Here is a 15,264-nt window from a genome sequence, read left to right as displayed (position 1 = left end):
TTATAATAACGTATTTAAATTATTTACTTCGAGATCTTCTTAAGTATATTATTATATTTATATACTAAATCGCGATAATATCGCTATATATATTATTATTTTAATTAATAGAATATAAATATAATATTATCTTATTACGATATACTATTATCGCTATTATTATACGCTATTATAATTATTATTACTTTAATAATTATAATTATTCTATTATTATAATTATAAATATCGCGCTAATAAGTATAAAAGCTTTATTTTTAATTTAACTTTTATTCTTTTTAATAATAATATTAATATTAATATTATTATAAGTAAATATCTAATTCTTCTTTATATTTACTATTTTATCTTTATTTATTCTTATTATAATATCGCGATAGCGAGTTATATATTATCGTAATAGTATAATATATATATTAATTAAGATAATAGTTAAGTAAGATTATAGTTATTTAAATTAACTTTATATATAATAAATATCTCGAAGAATACTTTATAATACTTTTTAAATAATATAAGAAGTATATTAATATATTAATAGTAATATTAAACCTTTACTCTTATAATTCTATAAATTATTAAATACTTATAATTATTATAATTTCTACGCCCCTCGCTATAACTAATAAATATATATATTTATTTTAAAGATATACTTAGCTAAGAAGACTTAATAGCTTCTTCTATTATTATTTTCATCTTTTTTTATAAATAAAAGAGATATTAGATAATTAAGAGATAATATTAAGAAATAATTCTTAATATTATAATATCGATATAGTATAAAGTTATTTTATTAATTTATATAATTTATAGATATATATATACGATATACGGCGCGCTAAGATCTAATTAGAAAGATATATCGAGTATAGAGAATTTATTCGTAATAAGTATTTATAAAAATAAGAATAACTATATTCTTATAATAAGAAGTATATATATATAAATAAGTAAGTTTTCGAAATATCGAAAAGAAATAAAGATACTAGACTAATTAGTAGTATATATTCTACGAAATCTTCTATTAGAATAAAAACTTTTAAATAAAAAATAATTATCGAAGTAAGATATCGAATAATTTTAATTTATTTAAATATATATCGTTTAATAGATAACTCTATTCGATAGATTTAATTAACTATAATTAACGTAATAGATTCTTCTCTTATATACTTATTATAGTAATATACTATAATATAATATTATCTAGATATATAGAGATAGTAAGTTAGATTATAGTAATATTCTCTATTTACTAAGTAATAACTTAACGTAAAATTATAAAGAGCTAAGATATATACTTAATAATAAGAGTCTTACTATTACTTAATTTCTTCGTAATATTCTATATAGTATTCTTCGTATTTATCTATTATAGTAACTTCTTCTCTTATTTAACTAAGTACTTTAATTAAGTAACTTACTAAGTAATTTACTAAGCTAATAAAATAGATAGTATTAATTAAGTAACTAGCTAAGTAGCTAACTAAGTAGCTAGCTAAATAACTAAAAGAATTTAACTTAATTACTAGCGAAACTTATTATATAGTTAATTTATTTTCGTTTTTAATATATTTTAAATTTAAGCTATTAAGTCTTAAATTTAATCTTTTAAAAAGCTAGAGATAAATAAAATAAAATCGAAAGTAGATATAGTAATAGTCTATTAAAAGATTTATTTACTTATATACTTATTTACGTATAATAACTCTATATAACGAATTAAGTTATTAATAGATAAGCGATATAAGTATTAAGATAGATAGAGGCGTAGCGTAATTAACTAGTATTATAAATAAGCGAATAAATTTAATAAACTTCTATTAAGTAATCTTTAGATATTACTATTATTTATTAAGAAATAATTTTTAATATTATAATATTAATATAATCTATAGATATATATATATAATATACGACGCGCTAAGATTTAATTAGAAAGATATATCGAGTATAAAGAATTAATTCGTAATAGATTACGCTAATATATATTAAGAGCTCTTTTACTATTATTATATATATACTCTTATATATAATTCTTATATAATTTATATCGCGTTTTCTATTAATTTACGCTAATATAAATATAGATAATATTCTTATAGAGATTATATATATATTATAAACTTAATTCTCTCTTATTATTAAGCTATTATCTTCGCTATAATTCGCTTTAATAAGAATATTTATATTATTCTTTAAATATAAAATAATATAAATTTTAATTAATATATATTAGAGTATATAATTAATATATATAATAGCTTATCGCGTTAAGAAACTTCGATATAATATTATTATCTTCGTCGCTTCTTCTATTACTTCTTTTATCGCCTCTTATATTAAGTCTTTTTATTATTTAATAAATCTTCTAAATAAAAAATTACTTTTTAATATAAGAGAATAAATAAATTAATATTAAATAGTAATAATTATATATATAACTTTAATAGTTATTTTTCTTATTATATATAACGCTTTAACGCTTTAAAATTAACTTATAAGTATTTTAACTATTTTCGCTAAACCTTTTAATTATAATTTTATTCATCTATTTAAACTCTTTACTATTATTATTTTCGTAATTTTTTTTACTTTTTAATTTCTCTTAATAATTATATTTTTAACTTTATCTTAAATATTAATTTATATAATTTTTTTACTTACTCGAAGTTCTTAATTATACTTTTAATATTTTTAAGATACTTTATTAATTTTTATAAAGCTTTATAAAATAAAAAGTCTTTTTAATTAATAAGATATTTAGTCTTACTCTTATAAACTCTTTTATCTAATATCTTATTAATATCTTATTCTTCTTCTTTATTAATTAAAATTATTTATAACTTCGAATTATTATTATATAAATATTATAACTTTAATAATAATATATAAAATATAAAATAAATTTTTTTATATTTAGTAGAGAGATTTAGCTTATAAATCTACGTATTTATTTTTTCTAATACTTTAAAAAATCTAAGTTATTTATAATCTAATTTTTTCTTTAATTATAAGATATATATATTTAAGCTTTATAATAATACTTTATTTTTTTTCTTAAAGATTATAGTCTTATAATTACTATTATAATACTTTACTTACTATTTTAATATTTACTTTTATAATTCTTTTAGATATAATTCTATCTCTTATAATTAATCTACTTACTCTATAATAAATAATATTTTCTCTTTTAAGATTCTACTTTTAAAAGTTATTTTTAAATTTACTATATATCTTATTAATAGCTCTTATAGAATCTTATTAATATTTATATATATATTATTATTATATATAAATACTATTATTAATAAAATCTTAAATTAATTATTCTATTTATAATTATAATATATTAGTATATATAATAGAATAAGATAGAGCTAAGCTTAAAAACCTTAAATTTATATATATAGCTAATTATTAATTTAAGTTCGCTACGCTCTTTAATTAGACCGACTAAGTTAGTCTAATAGCCCTTTCGTACTTTTCTTATTAAAAATTTATATATAGAAGTTTTACACTTTAAAGTACTCAGCTTACGATATATATAGTTACTTTATAATTCCTTAAATTATAAAGCTCGCTTTACGCTTTCTAACGCTATAAAAATTATAAAGTTTAATCTATTATTAATAAATTAAATGAATATTTAAATATAATAGTTATAGTAGTTATATTAAACGCGTTTAAGATTAAATAATAATTCTTTTATCTATTTATTATTCTTTTACTATTCTATTAATTCTACTAATTCTATTAATTTCACTAATATAAATATAATCGTCTTCGATACCCCTCGCCTAAAGGTTACTTAATATTTCAGATACGTATACCTCCTTTTACCCGCCTTTTAGAGCTAGGCTACTTCTCGACGAATTCGCTATTATTAGTAATCGAGGCTATAAGCGAGCTTAATAGCTATCTACTACTACTTATAAACGCGTTAAAAAATTCTTAAAAAGAGCTTAAACGGATATATTCTTCTCTATATACTCCTCTTAAGTTAGCGATAAGTAGATTAAACTAATATTCAAATATTGTAATTATATTAAACGCGTCCGGTTTAGACATATATACCCCTTTTTACCCGCCTTTTAGAGCCTTTATTAACGCCCCTAGGTTACCCCTTGAGCGAATCCGCTACTACTGATAATCGAGGCCGTAAGCGAGCCTAATAGATATCTACTATTACTTATAAACGCGTTGATACCCTCGCACTTAGTTAAATAAGAGGAGGATCTATAATAGGCGAATGCGGAGAATACTACGGAGATAGTCATCAGCAGCAGTAACATAATAGGCCTACTCTCCACGGTCTCACATTAATCCACTCAGTTAGTGCAAGAGAAGTCAATATAGCAGGCGAATACGGAGAATACTACGGAGAAACCAAGCGGCAACAAGGTCCCCAGCATCAAGAACACGGCTTAGCTCTCTAAGATCCCACGTCATATGCTCTCCACGGTTTCACATTAAATCATCACTCAGCAAGCGGAGAACACCACTACAACTTAGCCCGTCATCCCCACTACATTAAGGGAGTAAGAGGAGGAACTATAATAGGCAAATGCGGAGAACACTGCGAAGAACACTACGGAAAACACTGCGGAGAACACTACGGAGAACACTGCGGAGAAACCAAGCGGCAACAAGGCCACCATCGTCAAGAACACGGCTCAGCTCTCCAAGATCCCACGTTATATCAGTCATCCACTCAGTCAGCCACTCAGCTAGCCACTCAGTCTGATACTCTATAAGAGGAGGAGCAAGAGGAGGAACTACAACAGGCAAATGCGGAGAACACTGCGGAGAAACCAAGCGGCAACAAGGCCACCATCGTCAAGAACACGGCTCAGCTCTCCAAGATCCCACGTCATATCAGTTATCCACTCAGTCAGCCACTCAGCTAGCCACTCAGTCTGATACTCTACAAGAGAAGGAGCAAGAGGAGGAACTATAACAGGCAAATGCGGAGAACACTACGGAGAAACCAAGCGGCAATAAGGCCACCATCGTCAAGAACACGGCTTAGCTCTCCAAGATCCTATATTATATCAGTCATCCACTCAGTTAGCTACTCAGCTAGCCACTCAGTCTAATACTCTATAAGAGAAGGAGTAAGAGGAAGAACTATAATAGATAAATGCGGAGAATACTGCGGAGAAACTAAGCGGTAACAAGGCTATTATCGTTAAGAATACGGCTTAGCTCTTTAAGATCCTATATTAATTTACTTAGTTAGAATAAGAGAAGTTACGATAGTAAACGAATACGGAGAATACTACGGAGAATATTACGAAGATAGTTATTAGTAGTAGTAATATAATAGGCTTACTCTCTACGATCTTATATTAATCTACTTAGCTAGAATAAGAGAAGTTACGATAGTAGGCGAATACGAAGAATATTACGGAGAAATTAAGTAATAATAAGATTCTTAGTACTAAGAATACGGCTTAACTCTTTAAGATCCTATATTATATACTCTTCACGATTTTATATTAAATTATTACTTAGTAAATAAAGAATATTACTATAACTTAATCTATTATTCTCACTATAACTTAATCTATTATTTCTATTATATTTATATAATATATTAATAATATTATAAAAAAAGAATTTACTACGACGATTATAGCTAATTAGATCTCTATAGAAGAAATATTAAATAATATATATTTAAATGAATTAAAACTATTCGATATTTATAGCTATTTTATTATTTGAAAGATTTTACTATAATAGAAGATATTATAAGATTTATATTACTAATTAATACGTTATCTTTATTTCTTTTCGATATTTTAATACTTCTTACTATAAGAATATAGTCTTTCTCTATTTTTTATAGATAATTATTACGAATTAATTCTTTATACTTAATATATCTTTCTAATTAAATCTTAGCGTATCTCTCTTTATATATATATATCTATATATTATATAGATTAAATTAATTTTATAATAGTAAAAGTAGATTAAAAATATATAGTAAGCGATTAGAGTTTAATTTAACTTAGAGCTAAGACTAAAATTCGATTTAACTTAAAAAAATCTAATTTTATTTAACTTAGAAAATAAAAAATCTAACTTTATAAATTTAATTTATAGGTCTTTATTTATTATAAATAATAAAATATATAATTATAAATTAAGTAAGAAAAAAAAAATAAAGTTTAATACTTATTATTATAATATTAAATATATTATTAATTAAATAATAAGTAAAGATCTATAAATTAAATTTATAGAGTTAAATTTTTTATTTTTCTAAGTTAAATGGAGTTAAATTTTTCTAAGTTAAATCGAATTTTAGTCTTAGCTCTAAGTTAAATCGAACTCTAATCGCTTATTATACGTTTTTAATCTACTTTTATTATTATAAAATTAATTTAATCTATATAATATATAGATATATATATATAAAGAGAGGCGCGCTAAGATTTAATTAGAAAGATATATCGAGTATAAAGAATTAATTCGTAATAATTATCTATAAAAAATAGAGAAAGATTATATTCTTATAATAAGAAGTATTAAAATATCGAAAAGAAATAAAGATAATATATTAATTAGTAATATAAATTTTATATTATCTTCTATCGTAGTAAAATCTTTCGAATAATAAAATAGCTATTAGAGTAAGATATCGAACGATTTTAATTTATTTAAATATATATCGTTTAATATTTCTTCTATAGAGATCTAATTAGCTATAATTATCGTAGTAGATTCTTCTCTTATAATATTATTATAGTAACTTATATTACTTATTAATATAGTAAGAGATAATAAGATTAAGTTATAGTAGTATTCTTCGCTTACTAAGTAATAATTTAATATAAAATCGTAGAGAGTATATAACGTGGGATCTTAAAGAGCTAAGCTATATTTCTAACGATAATAATCTTATTACCGCTTAGTTTCTCCGTAGTATTCTTCGCATTTACCTATTATAATTTCTTCTCTTACTTTTTCTCTTATAGAGTATTAGACTAAGTAACTAGCTAAGTAGCTAACTGAAGTAGATAATATAATATAACGTGGGATCTTGGAGAGCTAAGCCGTATTCTTAATGATAATAACTTGTTGCCGCTTAATTTCTCCGTAGTATTCTCCGCAGTATTCTTCGTATTTATCTATTATAGTTTCTTCTCTTACTTCTTAATATAGTAGGGATGAATAGGCTAAGTTATAGTAGTATTCTCCGCTTACTAAGTAATAATTTAATATAGAATCGTAGAGAGTATATGACGTGGGATCTTAGAGAGCTAAGCCTGTTCTTAATACTAAGGGCCTTATTATCGCTTGATTTCTCCGTAGTATTCTCCGTATTCGCCTACTATAATAACTTCTCTTATATTAGCTAAGTGGATTAATATAAGATCGTGGAGAGTAAGTCTATTGTATTACTGCTACTGATGACTGTCTCCGCAATATTCTCCGCAGTGTTCTTGTAGATCCTCCTCTTGTTCAACTGAGTGCGAGGGTACTAAGGGTAAATGTGTTCATATTAGTGAAATTGATAGAATTAATAGAATTAATAGAATTAATAGAATTAATAGAATTAATAGAATTAATAGAATTAATAGAATTAATAGAATAGTAAAAGAAGAATAGTTATATAAATAGGTGGAAGGATTATTATTCGATTTCGAACGCGTTTAATATAACTATAATATTTAAATATTAGTTTAACTTATCTATCGCTAACTTAGAAGAAGTATATAGAGGAGAACGTATTCGTTCGAGCTCTTTTTAAGAGTCTTTTAACGCGTTTATAAGTAGTAATAAATAGCTATTAAGCTCGCTTACGGCCTCGATTATTAATAGTAATAAATTTATCGAGAAAATAGTTTAAGGGCGTTAGTAGAGGCTCTAAGAGACGAGTAAAAAGAAGTGATATTATATATCTAAATCGAACGCGTTTAATATAACTATAATATTTAAATATTAGTTTAATCTATTTATCGCTGACTTAGAAGAAGTATATAGAGAAAGACGTATCCGTTTAAACTCTTTTTAAGAGTCTTTTAACGCGTTTATAAGTAGTAATAGATAGCTATTAAACTCGCTTACGGCCTCGATTATTAGTAATAGCGAATTTATTAAGAGATAATCTAAGGGCGTTAATAAGAGACTCTAATTAAGATAAAAGAAATATATAAGACGATTAATATTTATATTAGATCGAAAAATTATATTAATTAATAAAATTAATAGAATTAATAAAATAATAAAAGAATAATAATTATATAAATAGGTGAAAGAATTATTATTCGATTTCGAACGCGTCTAATATAACTATTATAACTATTATATTTAAATATTTATTTAATTTATTAATAGTAGATTAAACTTTATAATTTTTATAGCGTTAGAAAGCGTAAAGCGAGCTCTATAATTTAAGAAATTATAAAGTAACTATATATATCGTAAACTAAGTACTTTAAAGTATAAAACTTTTATATATAAATTTTTAATAAGAAAACGCGAGAGGGCTATTAAGCTAATTTAGTCGATTTAATTAAAAAGCGTATAGAACTCGAATTAATAATTAACTATATATATAAATTTAAGATTTTCAAGCTTAGCTCTATCTTATTCTTTTATATATACTAATAACCTCGCTTTTTATTATTAAGAGATAAAATTATTATATTAAATAAAAAGTATAAGATAATTATTTTAATAAATATTAATAATAAGAAAATCTTTATATTATAATCTTTTATTAAAGAAATATAGATTTTTAAATTTAAATATATATTAATAATAGTATATATTATTAATAATTATTAAATATTTTTATATAAAAGATATAATTTAATTTTTAATTTTATAAATAGTTGAGGAAAAAAGTAAGAGTAAATCTTAAAGATATATATTATAAATATATAAGAATATAATTTTATTCTTAATTTCTTTTAAATTTATAATATTAATTTAAATATTTATTAGCGTAAGTAATTCTAGATCTATCGCGATTTTCTTATAAGTAATAAAATATAAATAAATATTATAATAATAAATATAAAATAATTTATATTATTAATTAATATAATAATTATATATAATCTAGAATAAGCGTTTCTTTTATATTAGATTCTATTTAAAAGTAGTAAGAATAATTATAATAAAATTATATAATATAATATTATATAATTAAATAACTTTAATATATTTAAATAATTTAAAAATTTATTATAATTTTTTTTAGAAAAATTATTTAATAATTTTAATATATATAATTAAATTAAATATTTAATTAACTTACTATTTAGAAAGATACTTAAAAATAATTTAATTTATAATATATTATATAATAAACTTATAGCGATTAAAAATTATTTAAATATTACGCTTAAAAGAAAGTAAATTTAACTTTTAATTAATTAAATTAGCTTATTAATACTATTTATTAAGAAATTAAATAATTCGCTATAATTATATATTAACTATTAAGAGTTTAATAAAATTATAATTAAGAATAATTATTTATTATTATTACTTTTAGAAATTTTAAAAAGATTTATATATATAAAATACTTTATTAAGATTAATATTTATAATATATATTATTAAATATAAATATAAAAGAGAGATAAATAGAAAATTATCTTTCGAATTTATTATAACTAATTCGAGTATTAAATAATATCTTTTAATTTTATAAATATCTTTATAATCTTTTAAATTTATATAAATAAAATATATAAGTTATATATTAATATTTCTTAAATAATATATTTAAATAATATATTAATTTATTTTAAAATAAAAGAGTTATATTAGAAGTATATACGTAAAATATTATATATATTATTAAAATATTAATTTTATATAAAGCTATCGAAATATACTTTTAATTATAATAAAATTATCTTTTTAAAATTCTTAATAAATTAGCGTAATATTTAAATAAAGCTATTATATATTAAGATTATTACTAAATAATTAGAATTAAAGTCTATTAAGAATATTCTAATCTTTCTAAAATTTATAAACTTCTATTAATAATTTATATAAGACTTTTTATAAATAATTATATTTTTAATAAATAAGATTATTTTTTTAAGATTCTTAATAAACTAGTATAATATTTAAATAAAGCTATTACGTATTAAGATTATTATTAAATAATTAGAATTAAAGTCTATTAAGAATATCTTAATCTTTTTAAAATTTATAAACTTCTATTAATAATTCGTATAAGACTTTTTATAAATAATTATATTTTTAATAGACCTAACTTAAGAGATAAAGAAAAATAAGATTAAATTATTCTTTATATTTAATAAAAAAGTATATAAAACTTTTAAAATACTTAAGCGAGTATTTATTATTATATTTATATTAAAATATTATAATTAAGAAATATTATTTATTATAAAAATTAATACTTTTAATATAGATATAGATAATATATTTACTTAATTAAATAAGAATATATAATAATATTTTATTATATTTTCTAATTATAAATTTAAAGATATTAAGTTTTATTAAGATATATATAATAAGAAACTTTATACGATTATATTAGACTTTAAGAATTAAAGATATTACTTATAAAATAATAAGTATCTTATTTATATAATCTTAAATTATAATAATTTATATTATTTTATAATAATAAAAGAGTTTAATATAAAGTAGATTCGCTAGATTAAGAAATTAATTATATTTAACTTTATAATTAAATATTATAAAAGAAAACTTAATTCTATAAATATATTATTAAAAAGATTTAATATTATTAAATTAAATAATAGCGAGAATAATAATAATAATTTCCTCTCTATCTTATAAAATAAGCTTCGTAATTAGAAATATTAATTTAATCTATAAAAATATAATAGTATATTTATTATAATTAAATTTATAGCGTTAATAAAGTAATTAAATAATATAAGTAAAGACCCATGAATTAAATTCATGAAGTTGGATTTTTCATTTTTCTAAGTTAAATGAAGTTGGATTTTTCTAAGTTAAATGGAATTTTAGCCCTAGCCCTAAGTCAAATCGAACTCTAATCGCTTGCTATACGTTTTTGACCTACTTCCACTACTACAAAATTAATTTAATCTATATAGTATATAGGTATATATGTGTGGAGAGAGGCGCGTTAAGGTCTAATTAGAAAGGTATATCGAGTATAGAGGATTAAAACAGAGAAAGGCCATATCCTTATGGCAAGAAGTATCGAAATATCGGAAAGAAATGGAGACAACATACTAATTAGTGGTGTGAATCCCACATTATCTCCTGCCGCAGTGAAATCTTTCGAATAATGAAATAGCTATCAGAGCAAGACATCGGACGGTTTCAATTCGTCCAAATATATATCGTCCGATGTTCCTCCTGCAGAGGCCCAATTGGCTATGATCGTCGCAGTAGATCCTCCTCTTGCTCCTTAATGCAGTGGGGATAATAGGCCAAGTTGCAGTGGTGTTCTCCGCTTGCTGAGTGATGATTTCATGTGGAACCGTGGAGAGCATGTGACGTGGGATCTTGGAGAGCTGAGCCTGTTCTTGGTGCTGGGGGCCTTGTTGTCGCTTGGTTTCTCCGTAGTGTTCTCCGCATTTGCCTGTTGTAGTTCCTCCTCTTGCTCCTCCTCTTGTAGAGTATCAGACTGAGTGGCTAGCTGAGTGGCTGACTGAGTGGATGACTGATATGACGTGGGATCTTGGAGAGCTGAGCCGTGTTCTTGACGATGGTGGCCTTGTTGCCGCTTGGTTTCTCCGCAGTGTTCTTCGCAGTATTCTTCGTAGTATTCTCCGCATTTGCCTGTTGTAGTTCCTCCTCTTACTTCTTAATATAGTGGGGATAATAGGCTAAGTTGTAGTGGTGTTCTTCGCTTGCTGAGTGATGATTTGATGTGGAACCGTGGAGAGTATATGACGTGGGATCTTGGAGAGCTGAGCCGTGTTCTTGGTGCTGGGGGCCTTATTACCGCTTGGTTACTCCGCAGTGTTCTCCATAGTATTCTCCGCAGTGTTCTCCGCATTTGCCTGTTGTAGTTCCTTCTCTTGCTCCTCCTCTTGTAGAGTATCAGACTGAGTGGCTAGCTGAGTGGCTGACTGAGTGGATGACTGATGTAACGTGGGATCTTGGAGAGCTGAGCCGTGTTCTTGACGATGGTGGCCTTATTGCCGCTTGGTTTCTCCGTAGTATTCTCCGCATTCGCCTATTATAGATCCTCCTCTTATTTAACTGAGTGCGAGGGTATCGAGAGTAAATATATTTATAGGGTGATAAAGAACGAATAGGGGAGGAAGACGCTTGAGAGGTAGTATCGCTGGGTTGAAAGGCATTATCGCTGGCTTAGGAGGAGTATATAGGGGAGGACGATGGCTGTAAATCCGTTTAGGCTCTTTTTAAGGGTCTTTCAACGCGTTTATAAGTAGTAGTAGATAGCTGTTAGACTGTAGCCTCGATTGCCAGTAGTAGCGGATTCGCGGAGGGATGGCCTGGGGGCGTTAGTAGGGGCTCTAAGAGGCGGGCAAAAGGGGTATATGTGCCTGAAACGTTGAGTAACCTTTAGGCGAGGGGTATCGAAGACGATTATATTTATATTAGTGGAATTGGTAGAATTGATAGAATTAATAGAATTGATAGAATAATAGAAGAATAACAAACACACCAACAGGTGGAAGGATTATTATTATCCGATCCCGGACGCGTCTAGTGTGATTACCATGACTATCATATTTGAATATCCATTTAATCCACTAATAGTAGGCCAAACTTCAAAATTTTTACAGCGTTAGAAAGCGCAAAGCGAGCTTTACAATTTAAGGAATTATAAAGTAACTATATATATCGCAAGCTAAGTACTTCAAAAGTATCAAATGGAATTTTAGCCCTAGCCCTAAGTACAAATCGAACTCTGATCGCTTACTATGCGTTTTTAACCTACTTCCACCACTACGAAATTAATAAAGAAGGTAAAAGCCCTAACTCTAAGTTAAATCGGACTCTGCTTGCTTTCTATGCGGCAAATGGCCTACTTCTATCACTACAGATCGCTGACCAATCACGTCCTTACTTAAAAAAGAAGCACCTGCTTGATAACCTTGTTCTTGATACACCTCGTCGGTCGAGTGGGTTGTCTTCTTGGTAGATCGCCTGGGGTTATAATTGATAGGCCGGCCTTGCTGGTAACTCGGTTTAGGGTTATATATAGTTGATTATGGGTAAAGACCTCGGGGTATAGGTATAGGCCGATTTGCTGTAATGACTGGCCCTGGGACTTACAAAAAATAGAGAAAGGCCATGTCCTCATGGCAAGAAGTATTGGAATACCGGAAAGAAATGGAGATAACGTGCCAATTAGTGGTGTGAATCCCACAATATCTCCTGCCGCAGTGAAATCTTTCGAATAATGAGATAGCTGTAGACATCGGACGGTTTCAATTCGTCCAAATATGCATCGTCCGATGTCCCTCCTGCAGAGGCCCAATTGACTGTGATCGTCGCAGTAGATCCTCCTCTTGTGACGTCATTGCAGTGATGTACCATATCAATGCAGTGGGGATGACAGGCCAAGTTGCAGTGGTGTTCTCCGCTTGCTGAGTGATGATTTGATGTGGAACCGTGGAGAGCATATGACGTGGGATCTTGGAGAGCTGAGCCGTGTTCCTGACGATGGTGGCCTTGTTGCCGCTTGGTTTCTCCGCAGTGTTCTCCGCATTTGCATTCTGTTGTAGTTCCTCCTCTTACTCCTTAATTAGTGGAGATGACAGGCTAAGTTGAGTGGTGTTCGCTTGCTGAGTGATATTTGATGGGAACCGTGGAATATGACGTGGGATCTTGGAGAGCTGAGCCGTGTTCCTGACGATGGTGGCCTTGTTGCCGCTTGGTTTCTCCGTCAGTGTTCTCCGCATTTGCCTGTTGTAGTTCCTCCTCTTGCTCCTCTAGTGGGGATGACAGGCCAAGTTGCAGTGGTGTTCTCCGCTTCAGTATTTTTCTCTGAGTGATGATTTGATGTGGAACCGTGGAGAGCATATGACGTGGGATCTTGGAGAGCTGAGCCGTGTTCCTGACGATGGTGGCCTTGTTGCCGCTTGGTTTCTCCGCAGTGTTCTCCGCATTTGCCTGTTGTAGTTCCTCCTCTTGCTCCTCCTCTTGTAGAGTATTAGACTGAGTGGCTAGCTGAGTGGCTGACTGAGTGGATGACTGATATGACGTGGGATCTTGGAGAGCTGAGCCGTGTTCTTGACGATGGTGGCCTTGTTGCCGCTTGGTTTCTCCGCAGTGTTCTCCGCATTTGCCTGTTGTAGTTCCTCCTCTTGCTCCTCAATGTAGTGGGGATGATAGGCCAAGTTGCAGTGGTGTTCTTCGCTTGCTGAGTGATGATTTGATGTGGAACGGCCAAGTTGCAGTGGTGTTCTCCGCTTGCTGAGTGATGATTTGATGTGGAACCGTGGAGAGCATATGACGTGGGATCTTGGAGAGCTGAGCCGTGTTCTTGACGATGGTGGCCTTGTTACCGCTTGGTTTCTCCGCAGTGTTCTCCGCATTTGCCTGTTGTAGTTCCTCCTCTTACTCCTCAATGCAGTGGGGATGACAGGCCAAGTTACAGTGGTGTTCTCCGCTTGCTGAGTGATGATTTGATGTGGAATCGTGGAGAGCATATGACGTGGGATCTTGGAGAGCTGAGCCTGTTCTTGGTGCTGGGGGCCTTGTTGTCGCTTGGTTTCTCCGCAGTGTTCTCCGTATTCGCCTGCTGTAGTGACTTCTCTTGCACTGGCTGAGTGGATTGGTGTGAGACCGTGGAGAGTAGGCCTGTTGTGTCACTGCTGCTGATGACTGTCTCCGCAATGTTCTCCGCAGTGTTCTCCGCAGTGTTCTCCGCATTCGCCTGTTGTAGATCCTCCTCTTGTTTAACTGAGTGCGAGGGTATCGAGGGTAAATGTGTTTATATTGGTGGAATTGGTAGAATTGATAGAATTGGTAGAATTGGTAGAATGGTGGAAGAAGAATGGTTAAAAAGTACACAAATAGGTGGAAGGATTATTATCCGATCCCGGACGCGTTTGGTGTGACTACAATATTTGAATGTTAGTTTAACCCACCTATCGCTGGCTTGGGAGGAGTATGTAGGGGAGGACGTATCCGTTCGGGCTCTTTTTGAGGGCCTTTCAACGCGTTTATGAGTAGTAGTAGGTAGCTGTTGGGCTCGCTTGCGGCCTCGATTGCCAGCAGTAGCGGATTCGCCGAGGGGTGGCCTGGGGGCGTCAGTAAGGGGCTCTA

The 15,264-nt window shown here is 27.9% G+C and overlaps 1 protein-coding gene across 1 annotated transcript; it reads right to left on the bottom strand.

Moving 5' to 3' along the window:
- Nucleotides 1-13,421: 13,421 nt before the first annotated feature.
- Nucleotides 13,422-14,645, bottom strand: HO173_013275 (uncharacterized protein; the record flags this gene model as incomplete). The annotated part of the gene is made up of 3 exons (XM_037315098.1): nucleotides 13,422-13,726; nucleotides 13,848-14,135; nucleotides 14,177-14,645. 3 exons carry the CDS (start codon nucleotides 14,643-14,645, stop codon nucleotides 13,422-13,424), a joined length of 1,062 nt encoding a protein of 353 aa, XP_037158012.1.
- Between the last annotated feature and the right edge of the window lie 619 nt (nucleotides 14,646-15,264).

This window comes from Letharia columbiana (genome assembly GCF_014066305.1).
Source record: "Letharia columbiana isolate WasteWater2 chromosome Unknown xpSc0000098_s1, whole genome shotgun sequence".
In the NCBI taxonomy this organism is placed as follows: Eukaryota; Fungi; Ascomycota; class Lecanoromycetes; order Lecanorales; family Parmeliaceae; genus Letharia; species Letharia columbiana.
The sequence above is the reverse complement of the archived record's forward strand: the minus strand, read 5'-3'. Positions and strand labels throughout refer to the sequence as shown.